General features: G+C 46.6%; 1 protein-coding gene across 1 annotated transcript in view; it reads left to right on the forward strand.

Moving 5' to 3' along the window:
• The window catches only part of efnb3b (ephrin-B3b), a 75,288-nt gene that overhangs the window by 27,441 nt on the left and 34,523 nt on the right, over positions 1–13,324 (forward strand). Inside the window, exon 2 of the mRNA XM_084003691.1 lies at positions 9,011–9,300. Within this exon, the coding sequence (XP_083859817.1) occupies positions 9,011–9,300 (290 nt within the window). The remainder of the gene's footprint in view (positions 1–9,010; positions 9,301–13,324) is intronic.

Genomic DNA, 13,324 nt, shown 5'->3' on the forward strand with positions numbered 1-13,324 from the left:
AAAACAATACAAGTGACACATTGAGATTGAAATGAAAGGAAGGGAATTTTAGAGTGCACTGTAATTGAAGACGCAATTATTGAACCATTTGTTTTTAACACGTTTCTGGCTAACAGTTACATCTGGTCGTTTTTTAAGCATCGTTCCATTTCTGTAAGTGTTTTTTGAACAAAGTCAAATGAAAGCAAAGCTGCGAACAAGTGAGGTGACATATGGTTGGCTGGGAGGAAGAAAGGTAAAGAGATGTTGAGAAATGAGACGTGGGGGGGGGGGGGGGTTGCTGGGTGAGACACGGCGTCTAGAACTCACTTCTATAGTGGATGAATGTTTGGAGGAGTCAAAAGAAGGCAGGAACAAAAGTTCTGAGCTGGAGATGCAGGAGCAGCAACAAGGATGCAAATGAGGAAAAGAGAGAGGGAGTGTTTGCTTGAGAAAAGTTTCTGTTGACCTGAATATGGATGCGTTGTTCAGCTTTGTTCAAACAGCAGAAGGAGTCTTTCTCCGTCGTCGCTTGGTTGCTTCTCTTCATGGCGCGGCGGCAAGTTTCAACTTAATGCGATACGCTCATCCGCTGCATTGTATCATATGGATTGCAGCGAACGCAGCAGGAGCGCAGCAGCAAGGGAGATGAAGGGTGTGTGTGTGTGTATGTAGGAGAGACAAAGAGTGTGTGTCTGTGTGTGTCTTTGTGAATGCCAAGGCACCCAGCGTGCCGACATCCCATGTCTCCTTGGCTACACCGGGTGTGATATATACTGGATGTGACACATACGCTGCAGTATTCTGGACCGCCTCTGGACAGGAGGATGAGTGTGTGTGTGTGTGTGTGTGTGTGATGACAAGGACGCAGTTACCTTCAGAGTCCCATGATGCCGACTAACTCTTCAAACGAGGCTGTGCCTCCCTACCTGCTGACGGCAGCCTCCCACCTCTTCCTCCCAAAACAGCGTCAGTGTCTCTCTACCTTTCTCCCTCTCTCGCCATATGGAAACTATTACCGCCGCCGTCGTTCTCACCACCAACATTCCTAAGGGCTTTCCAGTGCTCGCTGACTTTACATCAACCTTGGTGCACCGCTCCCCCTTGTTCACGCTGCTCTTCGTATTCGGCTTATCTCTCACTCCGCCGCTCCGCCTTTTCTATTCAACCCAACATCCAGGATCCCCGTTTTATTCCCATATATGTCGAATTTTAGCTACTTGGAAGGAATGGGACGAAGTGAATTAAATATCATTGCCTTTTTATGGTGAATAGTGAGCAAATGATTGCTCCATGTTGGCATTGAAGTCTTTTTTGTGGCGTTAGCTCTGTTTTGGTCTCCACCAGAATGTACTTCACAGCTGTTCATCATCACATCACACCCTCTTTTTATAGCATCAATAACTAATTAAAACCAATAAACATTATTATCACAAGCATGAACACTAGAACATACATTATTGTGATAATACCTTAAATTACCATGTATGGAAAACAGTATTTGGCGTGTACTCAGTTTGGCACATCTACTAACATGGAGGGGACGGCAGGGGACTGGGGAGGGGGGCCACAGGGCCTAGTGTGAGTGCACCTTTAATTGCTATTGAATTGGTAGCGAAGGGAGTGAGGCAATACTATAAACTCATGTTTACAATGTTTACTGAGATAATACATCAGGTAGAAGTAGGCTCATTTTCTCATAGACTTCCAAACAATCAGACCCCTGATGGCCGGTAGAGAGAATGCAAGTTCAAGGCTTTAGCTTTGGCTTCACTTTTCACAACCAGACGTTGCCTCCTGCCAAATATGACTCTTTAGCTGCTAGATGCTCCACTAAGTTCACCAGTTGCTAATCCTTCTGTCCGCTGCTACCATTTCATCAAACTCTACTATTCCTCGTATTTTGTGCCTCCGTTTACGTACATATTTGCTATCTTCTGGAAACGTGGGGGTTTTAACGAAGAAATGTGTACAAAATCTGCTGCTTGTATCCAACTTTTTTCAAATCAAACAAAACAAAAGTTCTTGGATGGGAACGCAGCTTGTAACTTTCCTTCTCCGTCTCCCCGTTGAACTCACATCCATTCTATCATTTCATCCATAATGGAAATGTTCGGAGGTATCTGGGCCATGCCTTCTAGAGAGACTCAAGCTCTCATCAATTTACATTATAGCTCTCTGTGTCCCCCCCCCCCCCCCCCCCACCCCCTGTCTCTCTCTAACCCCGCTCTGTCTGCCTCCATTTCATACAAATGTATCTCTTTCCCTCTCCAGCTCTCCACACACAGTCAAAGACCACTTTCTGCAGCTCCTCTCCAGGGTATATGGTTCTTTAATGAAGACAGTAATAATGATTATGGATATTTTAAAACCCTCTGTCTGCCGGAAGCAGCGGCTGCAGTGTCTGCATGATGCTGAATTTCAAATAACTAAATCATGGCCATTGATTATTAATTCAAGAACAGCTTTTAAGATGACAAATATAGTGTCAAAGATGACACAGGAGCTGGAAATGTCCTATTTAACTTGAATGTTTCATGAAGCAACAGTGGCGATCTAGGGTGCCTCATGAATTTCCAATGGACGATTTAATTCTCCCTGGCTGAGCTACGACTGAAATAATTCAGAGAAAACATGAACATAATATTAATGAAATAATACTTCATAGGATGACCTCGAGCTCTCACAGAGCTACAGATGATGACAGCACTTTTTTGATGCAAAATGCGTTTTCTTTGCGATTACAGAACCAATCAAAGATGAGGGCAAGATAAAAGAACATGAGTAAAATGTAAAGCTCCCGAATGTCTGAACATAAAGCCATCAGCTGGAGATGCAGAAGATGTAGGTGAGACACGCAGAGCTCCGCCGCTTCATGCCTCCAATACTGTGTGAAAGACAGAATGTTTTATATACTCCGCCATATGTTTTTCATTGGATATGGCTGGTGTTTTGGGGGCTGTGCAGCATATAGGGGTACTGATTGCTACAGCAGAACAGTGGAAAACGATAGCCGCTCTCTGTGTGGGGAAAAAATCTCCATCGCAGCAAGTGATTTAATCCAGCGCTAAGGCTTAGAATAATATTTTTCTTAAAGTAGGTAAAACAGTCCGTCAGTAGAGTGAGATAATTTTACCTCTCAAGATCTCTTGAATCACTTTCTTCATATGAGTGGATTTTTTTTTTTCTGATCCTTTAACATTTGTTTGAAAGGAAATTCATTACAGCAAATGAAGGTTGCGTCGGGACGAAGTGAATTACGGCGCGCGGCGTTTTCACTTCAAACGTGCGGCTTTCAGATTCCATGTAGGCTTAAATGACATGTTGAAAATGGAGGTTTTCCGCTGCGAGTGTGTGCGTTAGCTCATTGTGGCATTCTTTGGAAAAGCACCTCTCCTGCAAATGAGACCCAGTGGATTTCCTTGAGACAGCTACTAGATGGCCTGCAGGTGTTGCAGCTCAGCGGGTGTGTGTGCGTCGGCTGGTGTGTGTGCTCCTCCCGTAGCCGATCGGTTAGCCACTCTTTAGCGTGCGTGCTCCCCTGCCGTGCGTCTGACAGCATGTGTACATTAAAAGAGGTGGTGGGGGGGTGCACTCAGGAACCCCTGTGTGTGTGATTACGTTGTGTATACCATGAGATTAGTGCAGACAGCTTTATGTGCAGGAACCGCCATAAATCTCCCCCGCCGCCACAGAACCGAATACCGCCATCGTTTATTATTCCCTAATAGATCGGTCCTTCGCTGTCTCTCCTCGGCTTCCCACCCGCACCAGGTTGTGGTTAGCTCAAGGACGAAACCCCCACACCGGATGGAAGAGGTCAAAGTTGATGTGGAGCTTTGAGTAAATCCGCCACGCCGGTTTCCTCATAGCTTATTTTGTGCCAACTTCAGCATCCTTCTCTCCCTGCTCTTCCTCCCTCGGCCTTTTCTTTTCTTTTTTTTGGGCACTTTACCCACGTTATGTCATGTCCGACGTCTTGTTCTCTCCGTCTTTTCCCTTGTGTGTTTGTTTTACGATGCTTCATCACTTCAAAACCCACCTCTCTCTCTCTCTCTCTCTCTCTCTCTCTCTCTCTCTCTCTTTCTCTCTCTCTCTCTTTTGTCTCCCGCCTCATTCCCTCCATCTCTTTGGTTGTTCTCTCACAGACTCGGTGCCCTCCCTCAACCCTGCCTCCCCTTCAGATTCTCATGTTCGCAAAGGCATATGCTGGCACACACACACACACACACACACACACACACACACACACACACACACACACGCACACACACTATCCCTTGTCTCCCCCGCCGGCTGCACCTGCGTGCCCGGCTTTGGTCCGGACACGGCTCGGGTTGCCGCTGTGGAATCTGGGAAATGTTGGAGCTGTCCGATTCGCCGCCCATAGCAGGTACAACTGCAGACGACATGCAGACGGACAGGAGAAACAGCCAGAAACACACGGACGGGGCTCGGACACACGGAGCAGTCAGGCTCACCGCGGGATTCAAGTTTCTTGCATTTTAGTCGTGTTTGAATTATATTTGGAAATACCAATAACAGTTTCTACAGTATTGAAAGGATGAGAATGAGTGGAGGATGAGGAGCAGGAGGTGGTGGTGGGGGGGTCACGGAGACTGACACTTGAGTGGTCTCAGCTCGGCTCGGGGGTCGCGGCGGGTCGACGCTTGGGTTGAGAAAATGATGTTTCTGCCCTCATAAAAGAGCTGTGGAGAAGAAAAGAGAGGAAAGATCCCCCCCTCCCTCCCTCCACCTCTTCTTGCCCCTCCCCCTCCTTTCTCCTCTCCCCCCCTTAGTGTCACCTCTGGACCCCTCCAACCCCCCACGCCATGTTTCAAAGTGTGGCCACATGAATGGCTCTATTGTTAACGGCTGAGAAAAAGGGAAGGGGGGAGGGGGGGGGGGGGGGGGGGGAGTGGACAGGGAGAGATGAGGGAGAGTAGGGAGAGAAAAGCAGACACTCTCAGACAGAGAGAGAGAGTGTCTCTTTCTGTGGCAAAACCGAGAGCAAAGGGAAACGGTAATGTCGCTCAGGGCGGCGTCTGAATGCCATGATTTATTTAGACGTTATTAGACGAACTCCATAAAGTTGTTTAGAAGTTCACCTCGCTTCACTTCCCCTCCCTCTCTCCTGCACTCCCCCAGTGTGTGTGTGTGTGTGTGTGTGTGTGTGTGTGTCTGACTGGGAGATTCACACGGCTCTCACACACCGTCCTGCACTCTCACACTGGACGTTTTAAGGTGGATTAGATGCATGAAAAGGTGGCATGTGAGTGATTGGACACGTCCAGACTTAGACCGTGTGAATGCGCTCCACGTTCTTGGACTCTGGCGTCAGAGAAGTGGAGATAAACGGAACAGCAATTTTTTCTCGCTCGACCACATGATTCGATCGGGACGAGGTGTCCCCACCCCTCCTTGTTTACGGGGTTAAGCCGGGTTAGCTCAGCACATCTGACGCCCCGAACACGGAGTCAGAAAATTGAGTTCCGTCCCAGGAATGTGCTGGAATTCACTTTGCTCCTTCCCGTCTTCCTTTCTGTGTGCTTCTCATTCGTATTCTCCTTTCTTCTTGTTCGCCACATGTCTTTGTCGAGTGGTTCTGAGAATCAGAAAGGCCTCCGATAGCCTGAAACGTTGGATCGGGTATCAGAGAGTATGTGAGATGTTTTCACAGCAGTTTAAAATAGATATCAGAGAGGGATTAATGAGCTGTTTTTGTTTTTGTTCGTTTGTTTTGAACTCACTGGCGTCGGACCGGTACTTGGTATGTGCGATACGCAACATCAGGTATTGGAATAGGTATCCAGAAGCAACAAAATGGAGCATCTATATTTCTATGCGGTTGCTGCATACCTTCCTGACATGTGGAATACCCCCCACAACCCCAAGCCTCTCTATGACTTCACTGATTTCTCTCTTTCTTTTTTCTTTCTTTCTTTTTTTCTTTCTTTTTCAAGTACTGCACCTGCCCGTTGGCATTTTAACACTCATACTATCCTCAACAGCGTGTGTGTGTGTGTGTGTGTGTGTGTGTGTTTGCTCTGCCATTCTGCAGTGCAGCTCGACTGTGACTCAGGGCACCATCAGATAGACTCACAGAATGCGTCTTGCAGGAAGCAAAAGGTGCTTGTTTTTGTAAGCGTGTGTGGATTTCCAGCGTTCGTGTTTAGGGAAACCAAACCGGTGTGTTTGGATGTGGGTGGATGTGTTTGGGCAAACCTTTTGTGTTTAGCAGGAGGGCATATGTACGGGCCTGTGTTGTGTTGAATAGACTTCTCAGTTTAAGCCGTGCTGCAGGACGCCTCAGGAACCTCCACCATGTTTACAGTGCACACTATAAATACGAGGACATGGGCGTGCCTGTCTGAAGCCCACCGGAAGGTGAAATATGTCCGTGTGTGTGTGTGTGTGTGTGTGTACGTGTTGAGTGAAGCTGAGTGCCTTTCCCTCCAGTCTTAAGAGTTACCTGATAACCCTTTGACCTGTGTAATGAGAAGTGGAACAGCGGCTTCCCAGCAGGCCTCTGGGCCCGCCTCAGCTAAAGCCCCTCCACCATTCACTGTGCTTCCTCCAGATCCCCTCTGGTGTCCGCCGCCAGCCAACACACCAGCAGATACAGCATTAGAGCGGGTTTAAGGCTGTTAGCTGGCAGCGCTGAGAGGTGGATGCAGCCCGCATGGAAGGGCAGGATGTGGTGAGAAAGATGCAGGTACAACCTGCTCTTTATCACATGATGTTGCTGCTGGGCGTGCATGACCAAGAGGAAAGCACTGTGCATCGTTTGGACTTTTAAAGGAACATTCCACCGATTTTATGCGGACTAGTTTACTTCCCATGGTTGGTGCTGCAGAGCTGAGAACTGTTTTATGTGTGTTGTGTCTCGAAAGGAGAGATTTCTGAAGTCTAAGCAAATAATCCTTCTGATGTCACAGCGATGTGAATATTTTCATGGAAAGCCTGAGGTAGAACTGGAGGATTGGAGTTTTACCGATAGTGAGGGTCTGGCAAAAATGCTGTTGCATGGTGGGAAACATAGGATCCGTTGTTTTTGGAGCTTGACCAACCCCAGGGAAGTTCAATTCTGACCGTTAAAAAGAAAAAAATCGGTCTCTCACAAGTCCCTCTACTTTATGGAAATGCAGTATTAAATTTCTGGTGCACCCTTTTAATTTGCACAAGCATAACTAATGAGACACATGCCTGAAAATCACTTTTTTTCCAGATGGATTTAAATCAGCAAAAATCATCTTAGTCCCTTTCATTACTAGCGATTTTTTTTTTTAAATAGTTCATTTGTATGGATTTTTGTCAGCTTTCAGTGAAAGCCAGAAATGGAAGCGTTATTTGGACAAATGGAAGTGCGATTTGTTGCTAATGTGACATTAGTAGGATTTGTTTAGTCTTTTGAACGGTGCAGCTGTGCAGCATCATTCTGGCGGCGTTCATGCTTTGTGATCCTGCATTGTTTATTTTTTAATGGTCAAACAGTTGTCTGACAGCGGAACAGAGAGAATAACTAAGCCGGTTGGAGTGCCGTGACTCCCCGAGTGCTCGTGTGGATTTGTTAGAAACACAAGCGTCCGAGGTAACACTACCGTTCTTAACATTACAGGCGTTCGCTTCCTCCCACTTAAACACCAAAGTGTCACTTCACATTCTGTGAGGGGGGGAAAAAAACCTCCTCCTCTTCTTCATCTTTTATTCTATAAACACTTACCCCCTTTCCACCCACGGTGACATTTATTTTAACCTGAGATAAAGCCACCATGCGTGTGCATGCACGAGGCCTACTTTCTGATTTCCCACCGTTAGCTATGTGGAGTGTTAAAGTCATCGCAGGCCTCAGGCGCCGAGTTGATAACTCATAGCGTTTGGCCCTATCAGAGGGAGATGGCCCTGTGCTGTGAGGGGAATGACAGACGTTGAGTCATTTGTGGAGTGTATGTCCTTCTGACTGCTGTGTTTGGTGTTCTCTGCTCTGGAAAGACCTCTGCTAGCTGAGAGCGGCCCACCAGCCCTCCGACACAAAACACGTTCAAACTGCGGCGTTTATCGCAGGGAAGCCGTTTAACAACGTTAAGACCTCAAGGCCGTTCTCTGAAAGGCACGGTGAAATTCTAATGACGATCATAAGCCAAAATCAAGCATATTTGAGTTGCATTTCATCAAGCTGTTGCATTAGACTCACTTCAGGCTGCAGGTTTCCCATCAGATGGCAGGTGTCGAATCATCAGTTAGGCTGTAAACAAACAGACTGCACGTCATCGGTATCAGACGTGGATGACAGACATCCAAACGGCTAATTAGCCAGCTAATTAGCTGGACGTACCTGAGCTCGCCGTTGGCTCGTTTCCTCCTCTATGGACACGCTTCACTTCTTGAATAGAACGGCGGAAAAACACAGAAGTTCTGCCAGGGAGAAAAATAAACGTGAACCTTTTCGTTGCTTACGATACTTAGCTTTCATTTCCTGTGCATACAGCCACACGCGTGTATGCGAGTGACTGAACTTCACATTTGTTTGCAGTTTGTTGAAGCCTCAAGCACTCCAGGATTTGACTCGAATGGCAGCAAAACTTCTGTCCTTCTACTTGTCAGAGTGCTTTCCTGTACATTTCACTACGTGATAAAAATCTGGCACATTGAGACTAAACACACTTAACTGAAGGTAACTGGGGGAGGTTCTGGTAGAGAAAAAAGCATGAATGAATGTGTTTCTAATAAGTTCTTTGGAGAGGGGACTATTTTTCCGATGTGGATCATCAGCCGGTTGTATTTCTGGGGTCAACAGGGGATTGCGTGAGCTTGTGTGGTAAAAATGCATTTAATTGTACCGCAGTTCCTCTGAAAAGGCACCTGTTCCCGGTGAAGGGGAGGAAATAAGAAGTGGGAGAGTTAAAGGACCCATCTGTTGCTCATCCAGCAGCCGGGGCAGGTGGCTCTGAGCTGGTTTAGATTGCAGGAAGCGAAAGGCTTTAATTAATCCTTCTCACTAATTTTGTGCCTCTTCTTCCCTCCCTTCCAGGTTCAGGGACGATAAGGGCTACGTTCTGTACCCTCAGATCGGGGACCGGCTGGACCTCATCTGCCCTCCGCTGGACACCGCTAGGTCCACGCCAGAGTACGAGTTCTACAAGCTCTACCTGGTGTCGGTGCGGGAGCAGGCGGACCGCTGCGAGGTGACCGGCCCCCCCAACATCGTGCTGACCTGCGACGAGCCCATCCGCGAACGCCGCTTCACCATCAAGTTCCAGGAGTTTTCGCCCAACCTCTGGGGCCACGAGTTCAAGAGCATGCACGACTACTACATCATCGGTGAGTGGAGGAGGCGGAGGAGCGCCAGGGATGGAGGGGGGGGAGGGGGGGTGGGGTGTGTGTTGGTGGGCGCTGGGGGAGGGTTGTTATGATTGCATGGTTGATTTCTGATTGTGCCTGAATGTGTTTGTTTATCTCAGTGATGGTGGTGATGATTGGGCGGGTGTGTTGAGAGTAATAGTAATTAGTCCACGGGTGGAGACGGTCCAGGACTTACACTGCAAGAAATGACCGGTTGTTTTTCAGGATATTTCAGGGTACGTTTTAAATGGACTTACCTTTAATTGATTTAATTTTTCTCCAATGAAAAGTGTTTCCTCCTCAAGAGAAAACACTTTTCATTCTATATTTGTTTTACAGCGTGGATGTGTCCTTCTATCCTTTAGTGAAGTATGGTTACAATTGTGCTTCCGTGTGTGTGTGTGTGTGTGTGTGTGTGTGTGTGTCATTGCTTTGTCCTGCTCTGATGCTGTGCTGGCCTCAGGCCTGTTTATTGTTACTGCCAGCCTCACGCTGACTGCAAATGGTGAAGCACCGTTTGTTTTGGTTTATTGGGAAGCTTTGGTTTGGAGTTCGGCTGTGTGAAGACCTGATGAGGTCATCAGGGCGAGACGGGGCCAAGCGTTTGTATCGGACGGAACAATCTGCAAGTAAAGGTCGCGTCGAGTGAAACCTGTGGGTTGTTTAGAAATACCGACCGAGTGCCAAGAGTATTCAGCGCTCACAATTGGAGCAAATCATGCAAACACACACACGCTCTTGTGCATGTATACACACACACACACACACACGCTCGCACACACAAGTTTCCAATACAAACATAAGCACGGTAAAACACCCCAGGAGTGAGAGAGTGAACAGGATAGACAAAGAGAGAGAGAGACCCTGTTTGATTCCCATAGCTCTCCTCCCACGCACCTGCAAGCTCAATTCACTCAGGTGTGCAAATGCTCTCTCCACTTCTTTTCATCTGCGGGGAGAGAAAAAACAAAAAAGCCCTAGAAAGCGATGGAACGAGTAGAGCCAGGAGGAGCAGGAAGCCGGGACAGAGACGGAGAGGCAGGCCGAGATGGAGAGACGGAACGAGACAAAGAGAATAGAAGATCTCTGGAAGTCTGTGAAGTCCCTCATGCCTCTTTGTGTTCTATATTTGTTCGCCGGTTTCAGGTGCGCTTGGCTTTTTTTTTTTTTTCCTCTATCAGTCTTCAAACCGTGGTGTTGGTGAAGAGAGGTGAGGCACTGGCCATGTTTCTCCTACCCTGCATCATTATCAACATGCAAGTATTTCTCTAAGATTAGATGTGAGGAGGTGAGATAGCACACTGTGTGTGTGTGTGTGTGTGTGTGTGTGTGTGTGTGGACCCAATGATACAGGAATTTTGGCCCGATACACAGGGAGGTAAATGGCTGATACCTGATTCAATGACAGATGTTGAACAGCACATTTAATCTGGCTAACTGATGAAACATTTAAAATCCATTACTGTGCAAGTACACGTGTTAAAATATTGTGCTTTTTGATATATCTGGTATATAAAATAAAAAATATATACATGGTGAGCTATAGGTTCTGAAAAGTGAAGCCAAAGCGGAAGTGCCTTAAACTTGCATTCTCTCTACTGGCCATCAGGGGGCGACTCCTCTGGTTGCAAAAAGAAGTCTGATTGTATAGAAGTCTATGAGAAAATGGTCCTACTTCTCTTGTTTATCATCTCAGAAAAACTTGCAAACATTGTTTATTATCTCAATCTCTAGTTTCAAGTCTTCTTCAATCCAGCATGATGCTCATTTAGTACATTATGGTTCATTTAGGGCGGGGCTACCTTGTGATTGGCAGGCTATCAATGCAGTTAGCTACTAAGAGGACTTGTGTTCTCTCACGCAGCTGTCAATCACAGCTGGCCAAGCTCGTGAACTTTGATCAAACCGTTAAACTCGGCAGCGCCGATCGACTTGTAAATCAGGATTTTGTTCCTGCATGAATTATTTCTTACCTCAAATGTTTTCAGAAACATTTTTTTATAATGAAGCAGCAAAAGTAAAAAATACGAGTTTGCTTCAGTCGGTAGGCAGCTCAACTGTTTTCTCATTTTACACCTGAACTTGTAAACACATCACGAAAATATTTTGCTGAAAACAGAATTTTTGATTACAGTGATTGACAGCTGTGTTCGAGGCTCCTCGGCTCTGATTGGTTGTTTTTTACCAGGCTTGCAAAGTTATCAGGAGCACGAAGAGGAGGCAGAGGAAGCAGATGTTTTCTCATTTGTCTCATGTATAACTGGCAGAATACAGTGTTATTCTTATTAGGTTACCATTATTTTACACATATCTTAGGTTGATTTTTTTATATTAAAAATTCTCTGGCTAGATGTTGACGGCAATGTTTATCATCCATTGTGTGAGTATTGTGGGAGCATGAAGCCAGTGTACGCTGGAGAACTTCATCATCAGTGAACAAGTTGCTTTTTCTCAGTCTTAAACTGGAATTTTATGACATTGCAGTCAAGTAAAAACAATCATAAAACCCTTCAAATTCAAGGTTTAAACGTGGCCCACGGCCTCTATCGAGCCCGCCTCTCTTCTCTTCTCCCACTCGGCAACTGGAGTGTCCAGAGATAGAAACACCTTTATCTGCACACACAGACCAGACTGATCGATTGACAGCTCCAGCCCGATCGATGACGGCTGCAACACAAGGTCACACACACACACACACACACACACACACACACACACACACACACACACACACACACACACACACACACAGGTGAAAAGACGGAGATAGCTGATCACAGAGAGCGTTTGGTCCGGATCACTGCTTGATAACATCACCACATAGCTGCACAGTGTGTCTTTGTGCTCTTAATGAACAACTGTATGCCGACTCTCAGCAGAGAGTCTGTGAGATAATTCATAATCCTGCTCGTTTAGCGGGACATCTCTGCCGTAGCTTGAGTGCTAACTGACCTGAGAGCACATTTCATGTCCCTGAATCCGGCACCAGTAAATGTATGTTGTGTGTGTGCACAGGCCTCTGGGAAATCTTGTTTTTTAATGAACCTATAGCGTGACGTGATTTCATTTGAACACGGCAGCCGACCATGGCGGCACACACACGGAAGGAGGTTATGCGGTCGACGGCGAAGCGGAGGAAACAGGGCGGCGGAGGTTAATTTCAAAGTTAAACCCGTCGCAGATGACTTGCTGGAAGTCCGCCGGGTAATCAGGTCGCCGCCATAATGTGCGGCGAGCGATACTGAAAAACAATTTAGGATTTTATTCATCATCCTTCGCGTTGACATCATCAACAAGTGGTCGCTTTCAGAGAAAAATGCTGTTTGTGTCTTGGAGGATAAAATCATGCAAGCAACGTGGGGGAAAAACCCCTTTGCAGTCACTAATGCATCACAGATGCCACTGTTTTGTAATCAGATTACTCCACTCCCATGAAATGTAATTCTTTACTCCTGTATCTGCGGAGAGGAGCGAAAGAGTGGGGAAATTGATTAGTTATACTCGTTGATTGATGTTTTCATTCATAACACAAGGTCAGAGTTTATGTAAACCCATTTCTCTGTCACCCCCCCCCCCCTCTCCCTCAGTCCCTCCACCCTTTTAGTTTCTCCTCTCTCCTTCTTTCACTCGGTACATCAACCCAAAACCACAGATCAAGCCTTTCACTGCTTTTAATGAATCCTTTGAAAGCAGGCGCCAGGCCCTTGTGAAACACACACTCATGCATGCATGCACACACACATGCACACACACACACGTGCACAGTCAGCGTGCGGCCTCGGTGACGTGTTTCCTTAATGAGAACTGCGTCTCCATGCGGCTGATCTGCAACTTAAAGGAGAGCACACATGGGGTGAATAGAGTTGTTGTTAAAACTGGTCCAGGATCAGATGCAATTTATTTTCTGAACTTTACCCAAATTACCAAAATAAAAGCTCCCTTCTCTTCCACCATGCAGATAGTTTGAGTCTTATTTCCCCGTGAGATTGTTTCGGGTTTTCTC

This window comes from Eutrigla gurnardus (assembly GCF_963514095.1).
Source record: "Eutrigla gurnardus genome assembly, chromosome: 23".
In the NCBI taxonomy this organism is placed as follows: Eukaryota; Metazoa; Chordata; class Actinopteri; order Perciformes; family Triglidae; genus Eutrigla; species Eutrigla gurnardus.